The sequence below is a fragment of the Coregonus lavaretus genome (assembly GCF_964263955.1).
Source record: "Coregonus lavaretus genome assembly, chromosome: 24".
Classification (NCBI taxonomy): domain Eukaryota; kingdom Metazoa; phylum Chordata; class Actinopteri; order Salmoniformes; family Salmonidae; genus Coregonus; species Coregonus lavaretus.
This window is the reverse complement of record NC_140011.1, coordinates 25,944,224-25,957,197: the sequence shown is the minus strand read 5'-3', so window position 1 is coordinate 25,957,197 and position 12,974 is coordinate 25,944,224. Positions and strand designations below refer to the sequence as shown.

General features: G+C 42.1%; 1 protein-coding gene across 1 annotated transcript in view; it reads left to right on the top strand.

Moving 5' to 3' along the window:
• Nucleotides 1-981: 981 nt before the first annotated feature.
• Nucleotides 982-12,974, top strand: part of LOC311099934 (BMP/retinoic acid-inducible neural-specific protein 1-like) — a gene marked incomplete at both ends in the record, with an annotated part of 78,323 nt that continues 66,330 nt past the window's right edge. The window contains one exon of the mRNA XM_084140650.1: nt 982-1,199. Coding sequence (XP_083996776.1) covers nt 982-1,199 — 218 coding nt within the window. The remainder of the gene's footprint in view (nt 1,200-12,974) is intronic.

Sequence of the window (12,974 nt, the reverse complement as noted above, 5' to 3'; positions counted from 1 at the left end):
GGCTATCCCTTTTGAATGCATGTACACTTATTTGTGCCCTGTCTCTTCATTTGTGTTCCGTGTGTAAGACTGGGTGGATATAACTAGTGCTGCATGGTCATCATAGTATGTGATCTGAAAACAAGACTTGTCCACTCTGACCTGAGATCTGTCTAACAGACTCTCGAGGTCACTTGCCAATCAATATCATTATACATCATTGTTAACTTCGCTGAGGTTTGCTTTTGGAGAACCTTGCTGGTTCGCCTTCAAAGCTGCGTAGCCATGTCGATACACTTTGGGCCATAATTTCTCATGTTAACCTAACAAATATATCTTCAGATAACCAATGTATCTCAAGTGAATGCTCATTTAAGGATATCACACCAATCACGCCATATTGAATACAGCACCACTGAAGTGCTCCAACGATCCATGAATTCGCCTGTCAATTGGCAACATTTTGCCTACCAATTTATTTCCTGAGGGAACGTCAGACAATGCTTCCCCACGTAAACCAGCTCCATGTCACAACTTATCATAAAGAAGCCTCTTAACCTTGTCTGAACTTATCATGGCACCAATTAGTCTGGAGAAAGAGAAGGCCACACATCCAGGGATGTAATTCATTTTCATCTGCTGAAAGGGCAACATTCCTCGTTAGTATGGAGAGCTGCAATCTGGGGCCTGACAATTCTGGGAGGAGGATACGAGGGGCGTGAGATTGGGAAAAAAAGGAAAACATAAATAAATCCACAAATCATATCACATCGAAAACAGTCTTTCGGTGACACTGTCTTGTTCGTTTTCCGTCAACGCCGATTAGCCTAATTCTATTAAGTCTGTTTCACTTTCGCTGAAACCCCAGTATTTTTTTAATAGACTCGTCATGTAAATATATTTCTCCCCCTCCCTCTCTTCCCCCTCTTTCTCTCTATCTGTCTTTCTACAGGTCTCCACATAATGGAGCGAGAATGAACAGAGAGCGGCTGAAAGAAAAGCATGAACTGGAGGTTTATTGAGGTCATCTGCTTCCTGTTTATATGGGACCATATAACAGTTCAGTCTTCCCGCCAGGACCTGTCCGCCGCAGATCAACATGTCACCAAGCAGTTTGATTGGCTCATCTCCGACCGCGGACCTTTCCACCACTCTCGGAGTTACCTCTCCTTTGTGGAAAGATTCCGCCAAGGATTTACAACCAGATATAAAATTTATAGGTGAGTTCACTTTCATTCATGCATTTGGGTGGTGCTGATGTTGCAGAGGTTTTTAAAGACACTCTGGCTAAATGTTTTTTCTATTTTGAGTCTCTATTCCGAGTCTCTTTGTAAGAGACCGTGCAAAAGAGTACTGTGTAAAAGTTTTGTGTGAAAGTGCACCCTTTTTACAGAGTTACTGGACACACACCACACACAAGAAAGTGGCTGTGTTGTGTGTGTTAAGGGATGGAGTGGCTGTGCTGTGTGTGTTAAAGGATGGAATGGCTGTGCTGTGTGTGTTAAGGGGATGGAGTGGCTGTGCTGTGTGTGTTAAAGGATGGAGTGGCTGTGCTGTGTGTGTTAAAGGATGGAGTGGCTGTGCTGTGTGTGTTAAAGGATGGAATGGCTGTGCTGTGTGTGTTAAGGGGATGGAGTGGCTGTGCTGTGTGTGTTAAGGAGATGGAGTGGCTGTGCTGTGTGTTAGGATGTGTGTCTGCTTAGAGGCAGGGGGTGTTATAAATAGGTTATGCAATCACCAGCCATTGTGGTTATTTAACTAACACATTGTGGCTCAGCTAATCATTCCCCAATTAAATAGTGATGTTAAGAGGATAGACAACTGCAATGTGACAGAGATGGAGTCAGAGCCATCCTCTCTCTGATTAGGCTCTCAGACTCTACTGAATAGCTGTGTGTATAAAAAGCGGCTATATTAAAACGATAGACAAAAGCTGCATGGCTTGGCAGTCTGGATTAAATAAAACATCTAAGCACTGCATTGATACTGCCGCTATATATTTTAGTTAACTTTTGAAGTTCTGTGATTATTATGATGATTATGCAAATGTGTAGACATGTGGTAGCGATCTATTCAGGGCTGCTGTGTGTGTTTTACAATGAAGACCCAAAAGGCACAAGTTATATGTTAAGCCTGGCTTGAGGCAGGGAGGTCAGTGTAGGATGCACTCATTGTCATTTTTAATTCCTGTTTTCCATGTCTGGTTGTGTTTTTGTCTTAAGGGAGAAAATAATCGACAACATGATATTGACAAAAATGTCATATACACGCACACACAAGCACACACAACTTTACTTCGTATTCTAGAAGTATGGCATAGTTGTCAAGGATACTAGCTAGCATTTTGTAATGGGATATGGTTGGCATTCTCTTGACAGGCATCAGCGTTCATGTGGTATTCTTTCCTCCCTGCTACATTACGTGTTGTGAAATACATGATCTGCCAGTGTTGGATTTCAAATATCATCCTTCTGAGTCCTGCTGTCTTTGCATTGCAAATCTCCTTACAATTGACTGACAAGGTACACCAAATACATACTGTACCTAGGAGCTTCCCTTCCCTTTCAGAGGAGTGTGCTTAGATGTTCCTGCTCTGCAGTCCAAAATCCTAGACAGAGAAAGGGGAAAGAGAGTGAAATAGATACGGAGACCAAGACAATAGAGAGAAAGAGAGACTCAGCAACAACATGTAACATTCATTAAGTGATACAGTTAAATAGGGTCTCTCTGTTCTTTCCCTCCTCTCCTCCTCGTTTCAGAGATTGCCGCAGCAGCCTCTGGTCCCCACTGGCTTTCCTGTCTTTATATTGTCACATGTAAACAGAGCATTTGCATAATATGTAGCTTGACAGCCTGGATGGTACACAGAGGCAGGAATCTCAGACTAACACGTTTCCCCCCAGCCATCCATGGCCCCATGCTGCTGTCGTGTGTGGCTTATGATGCTCGTTCGATTAATGAAAGAATCAGAAGAGGAGGCTCAGGCATTATGTATTTGCCTGGGGAACAGAGTCTCTGGCACTGCAACACAAAGGTTGCAGAAGCAGGCTAGCTCGACTACCTCCTCACGTCTTCGTTTCTTATCGAACAGTAGGAGGCATCAAATTCAGCCGTCAGTGCAAGGTATCGCCTTGCTTGTGACAAGACAATTAAATCTTGTATCAATACGGAGTGAAATCCATTGCACTTCTCATTAAAAATGAGAAGTAGAAATCTGCAATCACATCTGTTAGACATCTGGGCCACTGTCAGACAAACCGATCTGAGTCATCTGTCAACTGGATGGATTCAAGGACGTGGTGGAAAACCTATATTCCGTTTAGTTTTCTGGGGAGGAGTCTGTTATACATATCCTTCATTTTGATGAAGAGTGGGCTGCATTTAACAAAGGGCAGCCATGCCCTCCAGATCCACCATCAAACTCAATGTGTTTTCCTACAATATGCAAATGGAGAATACGACGAATACATTTACAGTGAATTATTGTGGTAATTACTTGGCTGAGCCTTTTATGTACATGCACAGGATGATATAGTACATAAACATATACTGCCAGTCTACTGCCAATACAAAAACAGAACCCTAATATTATTATTCACCCTGTTTGCACATCTCACCCAAACTAGTGGAGGTAATATGAAATTAGCTTTTGCAAAAATGTACAATGTGTTGTGAAAACTATCCAATTATCTATGAAATGTATCCAGCTGTGAAATTGGCATAAACGCTCCCATGAACATAGATTATTCCAATCACACTTGGTAAAAAGGTAAAAATGCTAAAGCTGTCTTCATTCTCCTATGCTCTCACCCTCAGGTTCCCAAAAACCTTAGCTACAGACACAGTGCTATCAGTTACAATGTCACATATGACTCCTTTTCCACCACTTTTTGGCTCCCATCTGAAGTAAGTAAGTCGAGAAATAAATAAAGAACTGGCAGCAGATGCTAACTGGCAATGAGGAGTGAATAGCTTTGTACATTTCCCCAGGGCTTCCGCTGTCTTTCCGATTTACTGGTTGGAAAGTGGTTGAATCAGAATTGCAGGGAGACAAAGCATCCCTCTCTGCCTCTCTTATCAAGAGAGATTACCCCAAGGCGGACCGCCGGACAATGCCAACCTGATCAGCAACAAACAAATCTCCCTCGTCTTTAATAACCTCTGCAACGTGCCTCATTCTGCACTTAGGACGCACTTGTGCTCATTTGGCACGCCGGAAAGGTCACCATCACTTGGAGCAAAGAAACACTATGTGGCTACATTTACCCCAACCCCAGAGGTGCATTTCTTCCTTCCATAAGAGTAATTGGAATGCATTGGTTAAGGAATCGGCTGCGACGAAAGTGCTCTTTTTCTCCCCTCTATGCTATGATATGTTGGATATACATGAGCGTGTACGCCTCCTCCTGTACCAAATACATCATATGCCAGAAAGCCACTTTCGCTGTTGTAGCGTGTTGCAGTTTTGCAGATTGAATCATTATTGACTGTGGGTGTCAATCCGTGCTTGAGTGAGTGGTAGAATGGTCTGCTTTTGCCTGGCCCTTACTCCCTCTCTCTGTGGCGCATGTACTCTATTATGGGGTTGACTGTGTTTTTAGATAATGTTACTGTGGTCAATGTTCGCAGGCTCTATCTCAAGTCCTTGTGTGGCAGAGAAATCCAATATAAATGCAAATCTCTGTCCGTTAATGCATTTTGAAGGCTGGGAATCAGCATTACTGTAATCAAAGGAGGGAGATGGAGGTTGTTATTAAAAATGAAAATGTTTATGAAAATGTCATGATGGTGCTTATTGATCTTGGATGTGGGGTTTGTGGTGTGCGAAGGGGAGGCTTGCCTCACACTGTCATTGGACCAAGATTCATTACCAACTGAAAATCTATCCAGGGTTTGAATCGATTAGCCTCCACAACGATCTACAGAGAAATTACCCTGAGGCATCACTCAGATGTCCACTCCAGCAGCTCTATCAGAAGTGGCCCTATTTTGTCTAATTTCGTTTTGCAATTTTCCCATTGCTGAAACGCTAACTTGTGATTTGTGGTATTCATCAATGTGATTACAGAAAAAAAGCACCTTGCACAGATTGTTTTCTGGCACAGATTGATTCCTTGCTTATACAGCGCTGACGGCGTCACCTAAACTGCCGTCAAGGTCAAGAGATGTGGGGCTGTATTTTAAAAATGACAGACTTGGACCTATTTCTCAACAAATGCCATTTTCTCAGAAGGCCTCCGGAGCACCTAACTCAACAACTTTGGCACTTGGTGCTCAGCACTTTTCAGCACAAGCTTAATCTTTGCATGGATATTTCATCTGGAGAAAAAGAGATCCTCTCTCTCTCTCTCTCTCTCTCTCTCTCTCTCTCTCTCTCTCTCTCTCTCTCTCTCTCTCTCTCTCTCTCTCTCTCTCTCTCTCTCTCTCTCTCTCTCTCTCTCTCTCTCTCTCTCTCTCTCTCTCTCTCTCTCTCTCTCTCTCTCTCTCTCTCTCTCTCTCTCTCTCTCTCTCTCTCTCTCCTCTCTCTCTCTCTCTCTCTCTCTCTCTCTCCTCTCTCTCTCTCTCTCTCACACACACACACACACACACTGTATAATAGTCTGCGTATGTTGCGAATGAACATAGTTAACTCATGTTTTGGTTTCCCCCTCTATTTCACTAATTCCTCGTAATCCACTTTACTCTATTTGATGGCATCGTTTAATGTGTTTAGACTAGGTGACTTTTTGTCTGGATCATCAGTTTTGTGTGTAGCCAACCATATCTGTATCCTCTTACAGTATTTAGATTAACACATTTTATGATTGGTTCTGATGGCATCTTTTAGATCTCAATCCATCAGATACATTTGGCCATGTCCTATTTGTTCAGCTGCACTTCACATTTAGGCCACAAGTCTATCTAAAAGTTGCACAGCACACCGCAGGTGTAAACGATACAGTGAAATGCTTCTTGCAAGCTCTCTTCAACAGTGCAGTACAAATATCAGCATGTCACACACGTGCCGTTCACTTAGTTTGTATAATGCTGCTATACATAAACATAACGGGGCCATACTTGCAAACATTACAAACATTTTAACTTGGACCACCGTCTCAAGATGTGCATCAGCCAATTACAATCGTTGACGTAGTTGCACGTGATAGAACATTACATTGTAGCTTGTCCCATCAGATAACCTGGCACACGTTAGCCCTATGCTAACCACACCAGCTGACAGTGATTATTTCCTGTAAGAAATTTTGCATTAGCCTGTCAAAGATCTTAGATTTATATCCACCAACCAATGGCATTTCTTAAAATAAATCAACTTGGTTTACTTTTGTTCCACTAGGTCTGTAAAGTGTAGTGTCCCAATATTACATAATACATCCTTGACTAGGCTACTATCTACTAACGTAAGACAAAATTCAAAAGGCACGTTTTCACGTATATGACAAAATCCCATGTTTTTGCTTGTTCGTTTCACACACATTTATGTGCTTTCAAAGCAATAAAGATGGAAGATTAGACAACATACAGTACCATTCAAAAGTTTGGACACACCTACTCATTCTAGGGTTTTGCTTTATTTTGACAATTTTCTACATTGTAGAATAATAGTGAAGACATCAAAACACACATGGAATCATGTAGTAACCAAAAAAGAGTTAAACAAATCAAAATATATTTGAGATTTGAGATTCTTCAAATAGCCACCCTTTGCCTTGATGACAGCTTTGCACACTCTTGAAATTCTCTCAACCAGCTTCACCTGGAATGCTTTTCCAACAGTCTTGAAGGAGTTCCCACATATGCTGAGCACTTGTTGGCTGCTTTTCCTTCACTCTGCGGTCCGACTCATCCCAAACCATCTCAATTGTGTTGAGGTTGGGGGATTGTTGAGGCCAGGTCATCTGATGCAGCACTCCATCACTCTCCTTCTTAGTAAAATAGCCCTTACACAGCCTGGAGGTGTGTTGGGTCATTGTCCTGTTGAAAAACAAATGATAGTCCCACTAAGCCCAAACCAGATGGGATGGCGTATCGCTGCAGAATGCTGTTGTAGCCATGATGGTTAAGTGTGCCTTGAATTCTAAATAAATCACAGACAGTGTCACCAGCAAAGCACCCCCACACCATAACACCTCCTCCTCCATTCTTTACGGTGGGAACTACACATGCAGAGATCATCCATTCACCTACACCGCGTCTGACAAAGACACAGTGGTTGGAACCAAAAATCTTCAATTTGGACACATTTCCACCGGTCTAATGTCAATTGCTCATGTTTCTTGGCTCAAGCAAGTCTCTTCTTATTATTGGTGTCCTTTAGTAGTGGTTTCTTTGCAGCAATTCGACCATGAAGGCCTGATTCACACAGTCCCCTCTGAACAGTTGATGTTGAGATGTGTCTGTTACTTGAAGTCTGTGAAGCATTTATTTGGGCTGCAATTTCTGAGGCTGGTAACTCTAATGAACTTATCCTCTGCAGCATAGATAACTCTGGCTCTTCCATTCCTGTGGCGGTCCTCATTAGAGCCAGTTTCATCATAGCGCTTGATGGTTTTTGCGACTGCACTTGAAGAAGCTTTCAAAGTTCTTCAAATGTTCCGTATTGACTGACCTTCATGTCTTCAAGTAATGATGGACTGTCGTTTCTCTTTGCTTATTTGAGCCGTTCTTGCCATAATATGGACTTGGTCTTTTACCAAATAGGCCTATCTTCTGTATACCCCCCCTACCTTGTCACAACACAACTGATTGGCTCAAACGCTTTAAGAAGAAAATAAATTCCACGAATGAACTTTTAACAAGGCACACCTGTTAATTGAAATGCATTCCAGGTGACTACCTCATGAACCTGGTTGACAGAATGCCAAGAGTGTGCAAAGCTGTCATCAAGGCAAAGGGTGGCTATTTGAAGAATCTCAAATTTAAAATATATTTTGATTTCTTTAACACCTTTTTGGTTACTACATGATTCCATATATGTTGTTTCATAGTTTTGATGTCTTCAGTATTATTCTACAAGTTAAATAATAGTAAAAATAAAGAAAAACCCTTGAATGAGTAGGTGTGACCAAACGTTTGACTTGTAGTGTATCACACATCCCCAAAAAATTTCAAAGATGCTTGTGGTCATGTCAAAAAGCTGTAATTAACCCCTTAATGCTATAACTAATTGGTGGCGTGATCCACTTAGATGGTTAGCCCAGAGACTGCAAGATACAGTATGACGGCCGCAAGCTTGAATCCCCCCAGCAACATTTTTATTTGAGGAAAATACTCTCCACTGTTGGTCTTCGAGTCAAATAATCCATATGTGACAAAGTAGATGTAACGTAGATGCAGGGAGTCAGGAAGCAGGTGCAGTTAGTGAGTTTAATAACAATGAACGATACAAAACAAGAGATGCATCTGACTTAGAAACACAAACAATACTACCTGATGACTAGCAACAAAGGAGTGCTATATGAAGGGTAAGTAATCAGGGAGTAATGAAGTCCAGGTGTGACTGATGATGAGACGCAGGTGTGTGTAATGGTGGTTGCCAGGTGTGCATGAAGATGGGTTGCCAGGACTGGTAGTTAGTAGACCGGCGACGTTGAATGCCGTAGGGGAGGAGCGGGAGTAGACGTGACAGTAGATGATTATAAAAATGCATATAAAACCTTGTAGGCCTACATTTAGGTGTACACATCCATGTAATATAGTCTATGTAATATGACTATTATGCCATAGCAGTGTTTGTCTGCAAGGCTGAAGAAAGACGTAGCTCCTTATTAAATTCATTCTTAATCTTAATTTTCAAGCTGTTGGCTGCACTTCACTTCTCAACACTAACACAATAAATGTAATTCTACATTTCAAAGGGGGAAAAAGTCATGTGAGATTCAAACCCTTGTCATAATCTGCAACAAATACAAGGAGCTAGATATTCTACACTGTGAGCTATATGACCAGTCAGTCTAATGCATGTGATCTAGTTGCTTTGATTATCAGAACGTGCCATTGGACTTCTGTTAAGTGCGCTTTCATGAACAAGTATTGGATCATGTCCAACTACGTCAATGATTTTAATTGGCTTATTTAAACTGGATATAATCACGGACCACTTACATTAGTTTTATGGAAGCACACATCTACCAATATCCTCACACTCACACCAAGCACAGCACATCGACCATTTGGTCTGTTTGGTGGGTAGGTTTGAGATACAAGACATGCTCATTTATTTGCCAGCCAGTTATACTGTGATTTGTCTAATGCATGGAAATTATGCACTTCTATAATTGAACATTTCCTCATCAGTTTAATTAGACAGTCTCATCAGAGATCACCTGATTAGCCTTAAATTATTATTATACATTCACCACTGATCTTCGGCTTCCCATGTGCTAACAGTATGTCCTTGTTAACCTGGGCTTTAAACTGTTCATCAAACAGATATCACTCTAGTCTTTACTCAATCTACACCTTTTATTCAACTCCCATTCTTTGTTCTTCACCTTTAGTATCTCCATCATCCCTCCCCTTTGATGCTTTACATTGGCCTTTCATTGGTAATGCATACAGCGTTGTGCACCACCCTGATGCAATGTGCTATTAGCCCAAATAAAAGTCTGCCTATTGATCTGATAAGGACAAAAAGAGCATTGAAAGGAGCCAAACTCCTTCATAGGTTTAATTGTGAATAGTCTGTCTGGAGAGTGTTGTTGGGCCCTTTGTTTAAGCGCCGGTAGAAGACAAATATTTTGTCCCACTCACGCTGAGTTGAATGAGTCTGGATGATCCATCAGTAATTAGATAGAACAGGGGTGGATCATTTAGATGCAGTTGGCAGATCTGAGGCAAGGAAAGGGGAATGTTTAATTCAGGGGGCAGCCACAGTAATCCACACTCTGCAGAGAGAGAAATAAATAAAGAGGGAGGGAGAGGGAAATAGAGAAGGCATTAGGGAGCAAGAACAAGGAAAATGTCAGGAGTGTGTCTACAGTGCACTCGGAAAGTATTCAGACCCCTTGACTTTTTCCAAATTTTGTTAGGTTACAGCCTTATTAAAAAATGTATTAAATTGTTGTTTGTTCTCATCAATCTACACACATTACCCCATAATGGCAAAGCAAAAATAGGTTTTTAGAAATGTTTGCTAATTTATTAAAAATAAAAAACTGAAATATTACATTTACATAAGTATTCAGACCCTTTACTCAGTACTTTGTTAAAGCACCTTTGGCAGAGATTACAGCCTTGAGTCTTCTTGGGTATGATGCTACAAGCTTGGCACACCTGTATTTGGGGAGTTTCTCCCATTCTTATCTGCAGATCCTCTCAAGCTCTGGCAGGATGGATGGGGAGCGTCGCTGCACAGCTATTTTCAGGTCTCTCCAGAGATGTTCGATCAGGTTCACTCCGGGCTCTGTCTGGGCCACTCAAGGACATTCAGAGACTTGTCCTGAAGCCACTCCTGCGTTGTCTTGGCTGTGTGCTTAGGGTCGTTGTCCTGTTGGAAGGTGAACCTTCGCCCCAGTCTGAGGTCCAGAGCTCTCTGTACTTTACTCCGTTAATCTTTGTCTCGATCCTGACTAGTCTCCCAGTCCATGCCGCTGAAAAATATCCCCACAGCATGATGCTGCCACCACCATGCTTCACCGTAGGGATGGTGCCAGGTTTCCTCCAGACGTGACGCTTGGCATTCAGGCCAAAGAGTTCAATCTTGGTTTCATCAAACCAGAGAAACTGGTTTCTCATGGTCTGAGAGTCTTTAGGTGCCTTTTGGCAAACTCCAAGCGGCTGTCATGTGCATTTTACTGAGTAGTGGCTTCCATCTGGCCACTCTACCATAAAGGCCTGATTGGTGGAGTGCTGCAGAGATGGTTGTCCATCTGGAAGGTTCTCCCATCTCCATAGAGGAACTCTAGAGCTCTGTCAGAGTGACCATCGGGTTCTTGGTCACCTCCCTGACCAAGGCCCTTCTCCCCCGATTGCTCAGTTTAGCCGTGCGGCCAGCTCTAGGAAGAGTCTTGGTGGTTCCAAACTTCTTCCATTCAAGAATGATGGAGGCCACTGTGTTCTTGGGGACTTTTCAATGCTGCAGAAATGTTTTGGTACCCTTCCCCAGATATGTGCTTTGACACAATCCTGTCTCGGCGCTCTATGGGCAATTCCTTCGACCTCATGGCTTGGTTTTTGCTCTGACATGCACTGTCGACTGTGCGACCTTAGACAGGTGTGTGCCTATCCAAATCATGTCCAATCAATTGAATTTACCACAGGTGGACTCCAATTAAGTTGTAGAAACATCTCAAGTATGATCATTGAAAACAGGATGCACATGAGCTCAATTTCGAGTCTCATAGCAAAGTGTCTGAATACTTGTGTAAATAAGTTATTTCCGTTTTTTAAATTATTATTATTTTTAGCAAAAATGTCTAAAAACCATTTTTTGCGTTGTCATTATGGGGTATTGTGTGTAGATTTCTGAGGATTTTTAAAAAAATTATCCATTTTAGAATAAGGCTGTAACATAATAAAATGTGGAAAAAGTAAAGGCGTCTGAATACTTTCCGAAGGCACTGTATGTGCAGGTGAAGGAGAGAGAGAGAGAGAGAGAGAGAGAGAGAGAGAGAGAGAGAGAGAGAGAGAGAGAGAGAGAGAGACAGGGGCAGAGGACACCAGTGGATATGTGTCATGGGGGAAGCAGCAGACAGAGACAAGCTGACAGAGAGGTCAGAGTCAGGGTGAGAAATAATCAGGGACTCCCTTACGACACGATACTACCTCCAATGCCCCCTCCTCTCCAGCCCTCCTTTCAGCACTTACAGGAACTTACCAACCCTGCAACCATCTGTGGTCACTTACCATCCACGACGGATTTTATATCCATGACGCCAAATATTTATCCTTCGGGAGCAAGGTTTACCATCTTCCTACTGTATGATCGCAATCACTGCAATGTTTGTGAGACATTTTTATTGTGCCGCAAAAAAAAACAAAAAACGTTTCCCCTCGGAACAGCAACAGCCTCCCCAATTACTATCACACCCCGAAACTGAGTCAGCCAGTCAGTCAAGTCAGAGAGGCTCAGCTGTAAGTTAGGGAATCAAGAGGGCTGATCTGGGGAGGGAGTTTTCTTGTCACTTCCCTCCTCAAACCTCAGATAATCAGCCCCACTGTGGGACTAGTTAATTACTGGCGGGGAGAGATGGTAATTATACGGAGGAACGGAGCTAGAGAAAGTGTCGGGGTTAAGTACTGACTAATTCACTGTGTGGGATGCTGCTTGCCTGGCTACCAGAGTCCCCTGAGACTCACCCACATCGCCTCACCCCGGGGGAGGAAGACAATAGGAAAGGATGAGTGCCGTAGATCCTACACCATGGCATTTGAATCTGTACCATTAGATGCTATGGATTCCAAATGTGTTAGCTAGTTTTTGAATACAGAGCTAATTGTAATGTCAGATATCATAGATTTAGATTGTTCTGAAGATATAATGCACCATGGATTTTAAATGTGTACCATTAGATGCTATGGATTTGAATTGTGTTTTGGTGATAGCATAGCTGTTGAATACATACTGTAGCGTACTGTAGCTATCATAGATTTTTCTGGTTCTAAAGATGTGAAATGCATACTATAGATACCGTAGCATACATGTATACAGTATTTAAAAATATTGGCCTGGTAGATGCCATAGATTCTCTGTGGATGTGAACTATAGATAACATAGCATATTTGTAAATATACAGTATGTCCAAATATATGCTTTGCAGATCTGATAGATTCCATGTAGATTTCAATGGCTGCATTTACATAGTCAGCCCAATTCTGATATTTATTGACAAAAGATTTGATCTGATTGGTCAAAAGAACAACCGTTGGTAAAAGATCAGAATTGGGATGGCTGTGTAAACAGAGCCATATTCATATTCCTATTCTATTTAGGGCATCAGTGGAAGTTATTGGTTAGAGAATTCAGAATAGCAGCAGATGGATGAGATACAATAAGC